Source organism: Rattus norvegicus, chromosome 11, assembly GCF_021556685.1.
Source record: "Rattus norvegicus strain SHRSP/BbbUtx chromosome 11, alternate assembly SHRSP_T2T, whole genome shotgun sequence".
NCBI lineage: Eukaryota > Metazoa > Chordata > Mammalia > Rodentia > Muridae > Rattus > Rattus norvegicus.
Window position 1 is genome coordinate 29,331,125 of NC_141544.1, and position 13,135 is coordinate 29,344,259.

The 13,135-nt window shown below is 37.7% G+C and overlaps 1 protein-coding gene across 2 annotated transcripts in view; it reads left to right on the forward strand.

Moving 5' to 3' along the window:
- Positions 1-13,135, forward strand: part of Usp25 (ubiquitin specific peptidase 25) — a 109,260-nt gene that overhangs the window by 86,556 nt on the left and 9,569 nt on the right. The window contains exons 19-20 of one of the 2 annotated variants that reach the window (XM_087576469.1): positions 3,380-3,493; positions 5,435-5,530. Coding sequence (XP_087432595.1) covers positions 3,380-3,493; positions 5,435-5,530 — 210 coding nt within the window. 2 annotated transcript variants of the gene reach the window in all.

The window sequence follows — 13,135 nt, forward strand, 5'->3', positions numbered from 1 at the left end:
AAGTAGTTAACAATAAGTGAGAATATTACGAGAAAATAAATCCGATGTGCAGTTTGTGCCTGTCCTGGATAGAAACTCTGTGCACTTTACAGTTTGTTGAATGGGAGTAAATTGACCAGAGATGTAGGGTTGAGTCAGTGAGTATGAGTTTAAAAAACACGTCAAGAATTTTGTACTGTGACTCCCACCCCATTTTTAGTAGTTAATATAGACAGCCCCATGCAGGCTTATTGGAGCTCCATTAGGAGGTGAAGATCCTTGTCCTTAAGAACTAAAGACAATAGGATAGTTCAGAAACTTACATGACAAAATGTACTTTACAGGTCTCAGCATAGCCTGCTACCTTAAGACACGCATTAATCAAAATTTTCAGTAAATAAGTCATTCTACAAGTTATATACTAATGAACTGAATAATAAACAGAAAATATATTACAGTCTTCTTAATATGAAAATTAAAAATATTTTAAGGCTATAAATTCTGCAAGTGTCTTAGATTCTGTAAATAATTTAAGAACATCTGCTAACTCTAAGTTGTTTCTTGGTAAATACTTTGCCTCTTGAGTCTGAAAACTCTGCTCTTGGGGGCCTTGGGAACAGGAAAACCTGGGAAACAAGGACAGACAATTGGCACAGGGAGCGTACTTTTTACCAGTATAAAATTTTAACTTGGGGTCTTCATAAATTGGCGCCTGTAGCCATTAAACCCTAAGGTAGATCGTACTTTTAGCTGGGTCAGAAAACCAAAATCATAATTTGTAATATAGAATCATGTTTCATCTTAGTTCAGCTAATTATAAATATTTTAACTCACGTAGCCGTCACATTAATTCATATGACCTAGATTCACTGGTGTGGGTGTCTTCTTAGAAATTAGCTCAGGTATGAGAGAAAGGAGACTGTGGTGGGAAGTCTGGACCTGTGGAAGGGTTGTGAGCTGCTAGCATCTGAGTGGTTTGTGCCTCTTAGTCCCGGGATTACTGCTTAGGACGCTGGCAACCTCTTCCCGTTATCTTTTCCCAGTTATACTTAGATCAGAAACGACAGTGACAGTGCAGAGACTTCAGATACCATTTCTGTGACTTTGGGGGTGATCTCCTTTCTTACTAGAAATGCAATCTTGAGTAAACTTTTTACTTGAGTTACAGTTTTCTTTTTTTCTGCAAAAATTAAAGGGACTGAGTGAGGTCAATGCTGAGCATTTCGTGTAGTTTTGTGTCATTTTGGTAGTGGGTGTAGGTGTACAGCTTCCGTCCCCTCAGCCCTGGGTCTCTCACAGGTACACAGCACCTTAGGTTCCAGCTGCAAAGGAGACCTGACTCCTCGGAAGACTTAGAAGCACAGAGGATATCAGCAGTCCTCAAGTGTCCGGGCAGCTGGCTTTCCTAGAGAATTGCTTTAATTTCTAACTCTTACTTGGGAGTCTGCTAAGCAGATGGCTCGGTCAGCTTGGCCTACCCATCTTACCTGTTTTCTGTCAGTAGAGTCCTTGTATTTAATTATTAAACGGGGCGCTATATCAGTGCCCCGCTGACATGAGATGGACTCCTGATGTCAAAATACAACAAACCACACTCATGAACTCCACCGTCGCTTCAGTTTGACAGAGGAGAGTTTGCTCTGGGTTGTATTTGCAGTCACACATACGTTCTATAGTCCCGTGACTCGTGTTCTCAGTCCCTTCTATGAGAACGATTTTTATAAAACCATACAGCCAGTGAGTTCCGGGCTACTTTAATGGTTTCTGTCTGACCTACCTCATTTATGGCCTTTGTTTAGTTTGTGTTAATTTGTTCACTATGGGTGAAATAATAGATAATTAAAAATAAACATTTACTTTAGTACACCTTCACCTAGTTTATATGAAAAATAAGCTGAATGAGTTTGAGTTCTGCTGTGCTTATAGAACCTCTTTCCTTCCAGGATTATCAGAATCAACGTTATGCTTTTGAAACTTAACAGTAGCAAAAAGGGCTTATGATTGTTAACTGAACTCCTCCCGCCCCCAGACAGAGGTCCCAGTAGCTATTTTTTGAAGTATTTTTTATTTCAATTATATTTCACATAATGATACATACGTGAGTCTTTGCATGCAAGTTTGTGCACACATAGGTACAAGTGTCCTACGGAATCCAGAAAGGGACATTGGGTCCTGTTGAGTTGGAGTTAGAGGTAGGGTGACATACCTGTCATTGGTGCTGGAAATTGAACTTAATTTCTCTGCAAGAGCAGGATGTGCTCTTTATCAGGAGCCATTTCTCCAGGCCCCCTTTTCTTCCTTTAAAATCATAAATTGGGTTGCTAGTAAGTCACCACTAAAGTCCCAGCATGGATTGGAATTTACTGGTTTACTTTTCACCTTTGTTAATGGACACCTCGCAAAATGTCTCAATGCTAGATGTATTAACTATTTTTAATTACAACACATTCATCTCTATAAAATATGTGATAATATGAATAGTTTAAAATTATTGCAGTATAAATTATTAAAGGTAATTTACTAAAATAATGTAATGATTTGCCCATATCTACTATTTGTAACAGCTGGTAAACACAAGATACTTAAATATAAGCTCGTGATCACAATAGCAGTGGAGGGTGGTTACTTCCTTTGTAGATGATGAAAATTCTGATCAGTAGAGCACCCAAAATATGTTACAAAATAACACTTTTAAGATAAACCTTTCTTTTAAAAGAACAAATACTATTCTTGACCATTACTTGTGTTTTCATTGTTAAAGTCTATTTAAATATGTATCTAGAATAGAAGAAAATATGTACAACATTAAAATCCTCTTCTATTTCAAATAGGAATAAAAATTGTAAATGTTCTTATTCATATTTCATATTTGAGCTCCTGCCTATTTTTGATTAAGAAAGCTTTGATGCACAGTGCAGTGGCTGAAGCAAGCTGCCCAGATCCTTCCTGTGCTTTTGTCGTCTGCTGACTGAGAAATAGACGTTCACACTCTAAACCTGCTGGTTGAACAAGACTGTGTGAAAGCCTTACCCTTGCAAACTGCTGGGATTAGGATTATTTTCATAGAATTGCAACGAAGACTTTCTGGAGTATCTAGCACTGTTTGTCTGTTCCAAATACTACCCACCATTCAGTGTGACTCTGGTCTTTGCTATTTTTAAATACTTTAAGTCTAAAATGCTTGGTGAGAAGCTACCTGAAGTATCCAGAGTACAAAGAGAAAGGCTAAGTTTTGTGTTACAGTTTGATTACTAAACCTGGTGCTAATGTTTATTTTTAAGTGGTTTCATTTTTTATGTAGTAAATATAGTATGGAAAGAGATTATAAGCCTCTGGATATAAAGAGATTGCGTCCGTCATTTTCTTTGCTAATGTGCTTACCAATGATTTTCTTCTGCAGAAACCTGAAAATACCACCAGCCAACCCCCTTCTAAGCAGCAAGCTGTAGAGGTGCAGATTCCTCACATAGGGAAGTTTATGATTGAGTCAAAGGAGGGAGGGTATGATGACGAGGTACCTTGGTTGCAGTGTTCCGCATGGTTTGCACCCACACTTTGCCAGTATGTGCAAGCACCATAGGCATGCCTGTGCCACACACTTAATGTCTGTTGCTGCACAACGTCCAGCTTTGCCTCGTGCTGTGAAGCCTCATCGGCTACTAACAGAACCTGGATACCCAATGTAAGGTGAAAGGGCGAAGCCTCGGAAATAGATGGAAAGAATGAATTTTTAATGTCACTTCACTCTCAGGCTGAGAATTAGAGTAAGATTTGCTTAGTTATATATATAATGCCATTTTGCTTTTCAAAATAACTATTTTCCTAGCATACTACTAAACTACTTGTATAATTTACTGTATACTTTGCCCATCATTCCCTACCAGCAGAAAGCCCTGCAGATTGATGGCGAGGTGGATAACTGCGAGCTTTGCTGCTATAGACTCTCGCTGTAACAGCAGCTAGGATGTCTGGTAGTTGCCTTTTCTATTGCCGTCCCCATTGTCCTCCCTCTCTTCTGCTTGTCTCAGTTACCTATTATTCCACCAGCCTCCTGCGTTTTTCTTTCTCGTGATAAAGTTCTTTTCAATACAGTTGAAACTCAGTTGTTTCGTTCCATCAGATTACTATCATCCCTTTTTATGTGTTTCCCCTGGAAAGTCTTTCATGTGGTCCTTTTCTGCGTTTGAGAGAGGACAGATGAGCAGTTTTGGAATATTGACAGTAGGAGATGGGGAGGCCAGGGTGATATATGGTCAGAGAGATACCGCAGCTTTTTAATGTTCATATCTTTGGATAAGAGCTGGATGTTAAATATAATTCATTCCTGAAAATTTTCTTCCTGAGTTTTAGTTATGAATATGTAAAAATTAATCATCAAACTACAGTTATTATAAAGATATTAGTATCACTGTGCCAATACAAGAAAGCATGTCTACTGAAAGACTAGATCTGAGAGAGAGGGACTGATCAGAGGACTTGTGTAAGCAAGCAGTGAGTGGAGGTCACAAGCAGCCCTCCATGTATAATCCAAACTACAAGTGTGAGTCTTAGTTTTAGGGAATCCGCGGGGGTAACCGCAGTGAGACGGGGTCATGGTACTTATTTCAGACATTTAAAAGGCAAACAGCCAAGAATGATCCACTTTGAAAATAGGGCGTACATGTCGTATACAGTATGTGAACTACATTACACTGTTCCATGTTCGCTCTCATGCAGACTGATCCAAGCTAATAAAAGTACTCATTTACTCTGAAGCACCAAATTGCTTGTTTTCGGTGTGAGCTGGTTTTGGCCTTTGTGGAAGGATTGTGATTACTCACTCAGTACTACCTTTGGTGGGAAAGCTTCCTTCCGCTACTTAGACCTGCTCACTTTGCTGTGCTCTGTGGGCGTCCAGACCTGCTCACTTTGCTGTGCTCTGTGGGCGTCCTTGCCTAACAGTGCATGTCCCTTGAGACTCTTGGTTTGCTTACCAATACGCCAGGTGCACAGTTGTACGAAGCTCCCCAGCCCTGGAGCAGGAGTGGGATCCAACTGGAGTTTTCAGAGGCTCTGCAGTCCTTGAGCAAATGTACAAGCTCTTCATGGATTTACTAAGTGTTGGTTCCCTCTTTGAAATGGTTCTCTTGGAAAAGTATTCATTTTCTGCTTTGTCCAGAAGGGGGTGTCTTCTTACAATTCTGCACTTTAGAAAGAACGCTTTCTGTACTCTGTATAGATGGGCATCCTGTAAGCCAGCTGGACCACTGCTCAGATGACTGAATGGTGCTTTCCCTTGTGCATCAGAAAACATTTGCTCTTTCATAAATGCACCACTTGATTCCTAAGCGCTAGAGAACAAAGCCTTTAAGTTGCATGTAAATACTTTGTTTCTTTTTGTTAAAGGTGTTTTGCTTTTGTTTCTGCATTTTCCTGTTAACCATTCAGAAATGCTTACTTTCAATCTCTGTGGCAGATCATGATGACACCCAGTATGCAAGGCATTATCATGGCGATAGGTAAATCCAGGAGTGTGTATGACAGGTGTGGCCCTGAAGCAGGGTTCTTTAAGGTACTAAACATTTTCATTGAAAATAATGTGATGTCTTACAGCACCTTATCTCTTTAAATACATTTCTTTTTTTTAAGACATATTTATTTAATGTATATGGATACACTGTAGCTGTCTTCAGACACCCCAGAAGAGGGCATCAGACTTTATTTCAGATGGTTGTGAGCCACCATGTGGTTGCTGGGAATTGAACTCAGGACCTCTGGAAAAGCAGTCAGTGCTATTATTAACCACTGAGCCATCTCTCTAGCCCTTTAAATACATTTCTGTGTTCCTCTGTGAATTATGACAATCTGCTGTTCTGGGAGCTGCTGTGTGTAAGAATCCAGAATTTCCTTTCTTTTTAATGCAAATAATTCAAGAAAATGGAAACCTTTTACCTGAGTTACTGTAGTAGCGTCTCTCATTCATTGCCAATAATGTAATCCAGAGATTAAGGGCATTGGAGAGCAGTAGCTGGGCCTGGGTAACTACCACTGGTCATAGTTTATTTCTTACATAGAGGTCAGACTGCGAGTCAGTATTGCAGTATGTGCCCTTTAATTTGCCTGTTGACACTAAAGCCGTTCTCTGTTTTTGAAAATTATTTATTCAGTTCTTATGTTTTGCTTCTTCTTCCTTGCTTTTCATCTATTCTGAATTTTAAATATTCTCCTCAACTCAAGGGGTGGGAGACCATCCAGTTGATTCCTTTCACCGTCTCACAGATTCACTTTTAAGTGTGCGCACTCTCCAGACCTTTATTGTTTGTCCTTTTATTTGAAAGTCCTATGTGTGAGGCATTACTTTTTGAGATTGCCCGAAAGACCTTGTGTTGTTGTAAAAATATAAAAATAATAAAGAGTAACGGTGTCTTTTACCCCGCTAGCTCTGTACCACGGTGCCCAGATATCTCTAGATATCTTGGCGGAAACACATCCCAGCCGCACACTTTCCTACACTCCAACCCTCACATAAAAGAACGCACAGCACAATAATCTTAGATCCAATTGGTAAGATATAATTGCCCACTTAAACATACAATGCCCGGTACTATCCATCCCTTGAGAACATTAATGACAACCTGTAAATACACAGAGCGGAATATTAACATCCCCTGCCATCTTGTCCTGCCACGGCTTCTCAGACCCTCTCCTCCGCCCTGTCTCCTCCTCTTTCCCCTAGTCTCCTCCTCTTCCTTCAAACTTCTCTCCCGCCCATCCTTCCTTCTCCTCCAATGACAGGTCTCCTTCTATCCTGTACCTGCCTCACCTGTGACATCATCCTACAACCTTGTGTGTGTGTGTGTGTGTGTGTGTGTGTGTGTGTGTGTGTGTGTGTGTGCGCGCGCGCGCGTGTGTGGGTGCTAGCTTGTGCATGCATGCTCTACACTCTAAAACGTTCCCTTCGTTTTCTGTGAGCTGTCATCACCCATTCTTCCTCAGAAGCTGGACCCTCTGAGCAGTGTATAGAGCAGAAGCAGTGTACTAATTTGCCATCTCAATGATTCCATTTGGATTTGTTGGAATTCATCAATTTTACTTAATTCCATGGACTTTTTGAATATCCAACTTGAAGTGTTAAGTTGCAAACATTTGTAATTATGGTTAAAAAACCGATTGATCAGCCTTTTAAGATACAATGAAAAAAATTTTAAAATAAATTCTCCTCTTTAAAAAAATAGTTGAGAAGGCCACCAGAAAAAAATAAGCGAAAGGAGATTCGAATAGATTCTGCACGTGTTACTGTGTTCTTTATGAGTGTCTGATTCTATCGATGGTATTATTTCCTTCCCTCGTTTTGCCTCTCATTTCCCTTTAGTTGTCCCCCAATATGCAGTTTTTTGGCATAGTTTTCTGTATTTGACATCAGTTCCTCTCTCTACCAGTTGCTTGACTCTTCTCTTACTCTCTTTTTACCAGTTTGAAATTTGTTTTAATTTTTATTTTCCGTTACTGGATATTTTGCCTACTTTTCTTCAGTATTGCTTCCATTACCGCACTTTCATCCAGTGCCCTCAAAGACCAGAGGAGGACAATAGATTTTCTTGCAACAAGAGTTACATGTGGTTGTGACCAGTCATGTGGGTGTCAGGATTTGAACCCAGGTCCTCTGGAAGAACAGCCAGTGCTTTTAACCATGGAGACCTCTCCAGCCTGCTGTTTCAACTTTGCATTCTCAGAGCAGTATAAACGCAGCTTGACTCTTCTTTACCCATGCACAGCTCAAGCTATTGTTACCTGGGACGTTCACGTGATGCATTTTCCATATTTCATCTATTTATTCCTCACACCCCGGAGTACCAGGTGCTGATGTGCAGTGAAAGGGACAGCTTATAAAGAGAGTGAGAAGTGAGATTGTGAAACAGGGATTGGCTAGACAGATCGTTAGTTATGCTCTACCTTTTAAAGTGAAATAAATGTGCCCTTTAAAATAAATTAAATACCACACTTTACAATCTTTGATGATCTCAGATTAGTAAGAATTTCCAAGATTCATTACAGAAAATTGGCATTTTGAAGACTCAGAAGTGACTATTAACATGTGAGCCTGTGGCCTTTATTACATCTAGAACTCCTTCTTGTGTCTCCTTCCCGTAAATCGTCGTGTCCACAGTTCTCTGGTGCTCTTCATCAGCTCTGTGTGCACACATCACTTGTAAGGATGGGCTCGTGCTTACCAGCATGAAAAGTCAGTATTGGCCTTTATATGATGGCTTCTTCTTCCTCCCTGTTTTCCTTGAAGTATATACGGTATGTTCTGTTCTCTTCAGTGCTAAATATATAACAACTTGATGGAAAGGTGTTTTGCTCTGTGTCTTAACATTATCAGGAAAACCTTAAGTTGACCTTACAGAACTTATTGATTATGAGAGAAACATTTTTAACTCTGAGCCTGTTAAGTACTATACTACTAATGAGTTATGATCTGACCAATTCTTATGTTACTTAGAATGTATATGTGTGTGTTGGGGGGGGTGCACACACCGTGAATCACATGTAGAGGTCAGAAGTCAACTTTATGGAGTCTGTTCTCCCTTTCTGCCTTCCTGTGGGCCCTGTGGATGGAGTTTGGAATGCCAGTCATGTGACACACGTGCCTTTATGTAGTGAGACGTCTCCCCACACACATTAGTTTCCAATGATAGATTTGATTGGCGGTGATTACCTTATGAATTATCATAGGAAATTATCCTGTGGGAACGTCATCTTACAAGAAACAGAAGTAAAGGATGCAGGTTAGGCTTGAGTAAGTGAACTGGTATGTTTAACCTTGACTTAGAAAGAGTCACACAGAGGTCTTCCCACAGGAGTCTACTGTATGTGTGTATCACAAAAGAGTTATAGGCAGGCAGAGGGGGCTAAGGTTCTCTACCAGATCCCTTTTCAAGTTGTCTTCTTTTGAGAAGATCGGTTTCCATTTTAAGTATAAAATCTTTAAGTGAAATGGTTTAAAGAAAAGATTCCCCAAAAAGGCAAATTAAAATTTCTCCAATGAGAAAAATTAAAATCAAAGAGAGAGCTAAAATCAAAGGACAGTTGTAAAGGGCTGGTAGTAGTTAAGTATTTGTACATGCTGGGGGCAAAGAGCGTAAGGTAATTATTTGAGAGTAGCTTATTTTCCTTGAAAGACATAAAGCATCTTTAAACAAATTGAAACTCTTGTCTGTAGCTATTACAGTAATACCCTTGTGAGATAAGCTGACTTCTGTGTTATGAAATAACGTTCTTGATAGGGTATCATTGCCTCCCAGTAATAATCCCAAGTGATGCTATGTGGTCACTTCCTCTTATACCTTAGGACCTATTACCACTGCTCACCTTTCTTTACCTCTGATATGGAAAGTGAACTTAATTTATAAATGACTTAAAAGTACAACAGTAGTAGGTTATAACCCAGTAGATTACCACAGAAGGAGCAGATGCCCGTGTAATGACCAATCAGGCCAGGAAGCGGAACTCCTGCATCACTCACCTCTGTCTCCTCCCTTTATTCTCCTCCCTCCATCAATTGAACCATGCCCTTCTGTTGTAGTGTGCCTGTTGATGTGACGTTGTACCGTATACATTGGAACCCTCGCTCTTCATTCTTTTCAGTGTGTCTGCCTCCAGAGCATGTTTAGTGTTCTGTATCACTGAATGCACTTGCAGGTTATAGTCTGCCGTGGGGACACACTGGCATCCCTTCGTGAGGCGCTTGATTGATATTAGGGTTCATAAGGCATGACCCTGAACCTGGTGGATGCCAGCAATGGAGTTTTGGATTGGGTTTCTTCCTGAACGAATCTTGATTTCTAGTGTGGAAACATTTATTAAATGGCAATCTGTATGATGAGGAACAAAGGAAATTAGGAGGGATTACATAAAATAAAAGAGCTGATATCTAGAAGTCTTCTTAGAGAAAGTCCTACTTCAACAATTAATACAACCATGAAAGTATAGACTGTGAATAGTTCTCTCTGTCTCCTTCTGGGGATAGATGTATTTACTTAAACTTATCCACATATCTATAATTTTCTACTCCTAAACTTATTTACTATATTAATAACTTAAAGTAGGGTTACTCTCTCTGTGTCCTCACCTTATTTTTTTTTTTGTAGTTATATTTTATAATGTGGCGAGCAGTTTTGTAAGCCATAGCTCATACATTAACCACATTGATTTCCCTTGGGCTTAAAAAATGAATTTAAACATTCTCTTAGAGCACAGCACACCTGGAAATGATGTGTCCTTCTGCGACACACTGAGGAGACCATGGGACCAGAATCTCAGCATTCCTACAATTCATAACTGCTCTAGGTTAAGAAGTGGGTATAAGGTCTCTGTGGTGATGTGGCTACTTTTAAATCCAAGTTTTCTAGCTTAATTCTGCAACCTGGACAGTATATTAAATTATCAGACACAGTGCTTTCATTGAGACATCATAAAATTAAATACATAATCTATTTAGGAGGACGACATTAGATAGTATCTGTCACAAACAATTCAGTTGAATTATTGGTTGGGATATGCGATTGACAGTTTTTTTGCTGGATGTTTGAGTCACTTCCACTTATTAACATCATTCTATCACTGAATACTTGGCACAAATATAGGAGACTAGAATTACAAGGCCGAATTACTTGCTAATTTTAAGTGCTGTTAAATGACTGTCATACTCCTACACTGTATCATTGGTTTTCAGTGTATTGACAGTTAGATTTGTGTAAGCATCAGTGTCTTTGCAGAACTATTTTGCCTGCTAGTATTTAACATAACTGTCTTTGTCTGTTTTATATTATGGAAGATTTATTTATCTATGTTAAGTATATGATAATTCAGTAGTTTTCCAGTTGTATTTTGTGGTTTATAGTTTGTATTTTATACTTCTTTATAGTATGAATTTTAGTAAGTACATTTTAAATAAACATAAAAAGCCTTTATGACTGCTTCTAAAATTACTGAAATCATTTATTCTATGATTTCATGCTTGACTTAGATTATAGGATTTAAAATTTCTTCAAATAGAAAAAGATCTAACACTTCCAAAGATTTTTGTATAATCTATCTTTTATTTTCTACTGATTTGAAATGCCACCTTTATCATACAATAATTCTCCATAGGTAACTGGCATTGTTTATGTTTCTGTATTTTACTGGTATATTTTTCTAAGCAATGAACATATTGCCTCTGGCATCATTAGTATATTTGACATTTTATTCAAAAAAAACCACATACTCATTTTATAAAAGAAATACTTTGTGAAACTTTTTAGTTTTTATGATTATTTAGAATTGTTACTTTTTTGCTGAACCCTTAGAGAATTTGAGTTCAAGTGTTAATTTAAGATTAAGTTGGAAATTATGTTTTAATAATTGGGTTATTTTTAAAAAGGTACCAGATATGGCTTTTCAATCTGGTGTCCTTTGCTATGTCTTTTCTATAAGGGTTCTCCATCTTGCTAGATAATTAGCTTATATTTTACATTGTTCTTAGATGCATAATTGTTTTATTACAAAATGGTACTTGCAGGTTAGGATGAACAAATATATTTTTAAACATTTCTCTTACTAAAATTCTATGCTTTTAAACAAATTTTTAATGTAGTCTCTTGATTATGTTATTAAACTGTTCTTCCAAAAAATCTCATTACTTTCATAATAGCTGTTTATATGATTAAAAAAAGCTGCTTTTATAGACTTTAGTATATATTTTTAATGTTAGAGTAATGGTAAGAAATTCCTTTGTTTAGTATCACCTTATCAAGTTAATTGTCGAAGGCTTTATTTTATTTCATAATAAAATAAATGTCTACTGGAATATAGACATTGAGCCTTTTAGTGTCAACAAGGTTTATTGACTATAATATTTCTAAGTATGTTATATTATTGTAATATCTACAATAATTACCTTAAATATTTCTCAATATAGACAGCCAAAGTAATAAAAAGTATAATTAGAAACATGATAGAAACTCATTTGAAGCAGTTCATCATGTTAGCTTTAATCCAGAGGCAGCTGGATACAACTGCTAGTAGAAACGGCCCAGATTGTCTGCCCATTGCTGTTACTAGTTGAGAAAGTATAATGGGAAGTGTTGTGACTAGATTCACCTTGGAAAATTAAGAGACTTACTGAGTAAATCTGGAAGATCAGCACATAAAATATAGGGGTATATGATTTTTTCTAATGTTTAGAATACATTGTTTTTTAAAAGTACATGTGGCCTCCTCACCAAAAATTAAAAAGTAAGATGTTTTAAAAGCAATCATAGTGAAAATTTCTATGTGCCTGACAGTATATCTGGAGGGGAAAGTCATCTTCCCTGAGAAAGGTATTTTTGAAGATTTGTATCACTATAACAAATGAACATCATCTTCTATTTGTAAGGCTTTGTTGTTTAGAATGGACTGACTAACCTTAAGTATTATTTGCCATAAATATTTTAATATATGCTTTTAATTATTTTTCCTCTATAATATAACAATATAGCTTATAGTATTACTTGAAGTTATACACAAAAAGAAAGTGAAGGGAAGAAACTAATAAACTTTTAAATTGAATGAAATTTTTGTAATGTGTGTTGTATGCAACCTAAGGTATTTTATGATTAGCAGAGCTAGAATTTAGATATAAAAATAAAGGAAATTTTTGATGGTTATTTTTAATCATGTGGTCTTCATCTGATTAGTTCAGCAGTATTTGATATGTAAGTCTACAAATATCAGTTATATATAATCTAGATTGTGTTCATATGTTGAAAGATATATTAATATTCTGTGTTGAGTTCTTACTTTTGAAGTATTTTATGGCTAAAGAGCAAGTGATATTATAGCATGTATCATTGCTATTACTATAGTCATAAAATCCAAGTACTCTAGTAGCAGTCATAGTCACTTGAGGTGACTAGGACCCAAGTACCTTACTGTGACTGCTGGTGAAATAGGTATAGTTTTAGTGTAACTGCCCGCAAGAGCCTCACTTTCATGTATGGGTCTGGGTGTTCGAGGATTGTCCAACTCCTCTGGAACTCTGGTATGTAATCTAGTGCTGCAAGTGCACACAACACCTTTAGTGATATCCCAAGACAGACTTTGATGGAGCTCTGGCACAAAAGCCTACATTTCACAAAGCAGTCCACGCCAT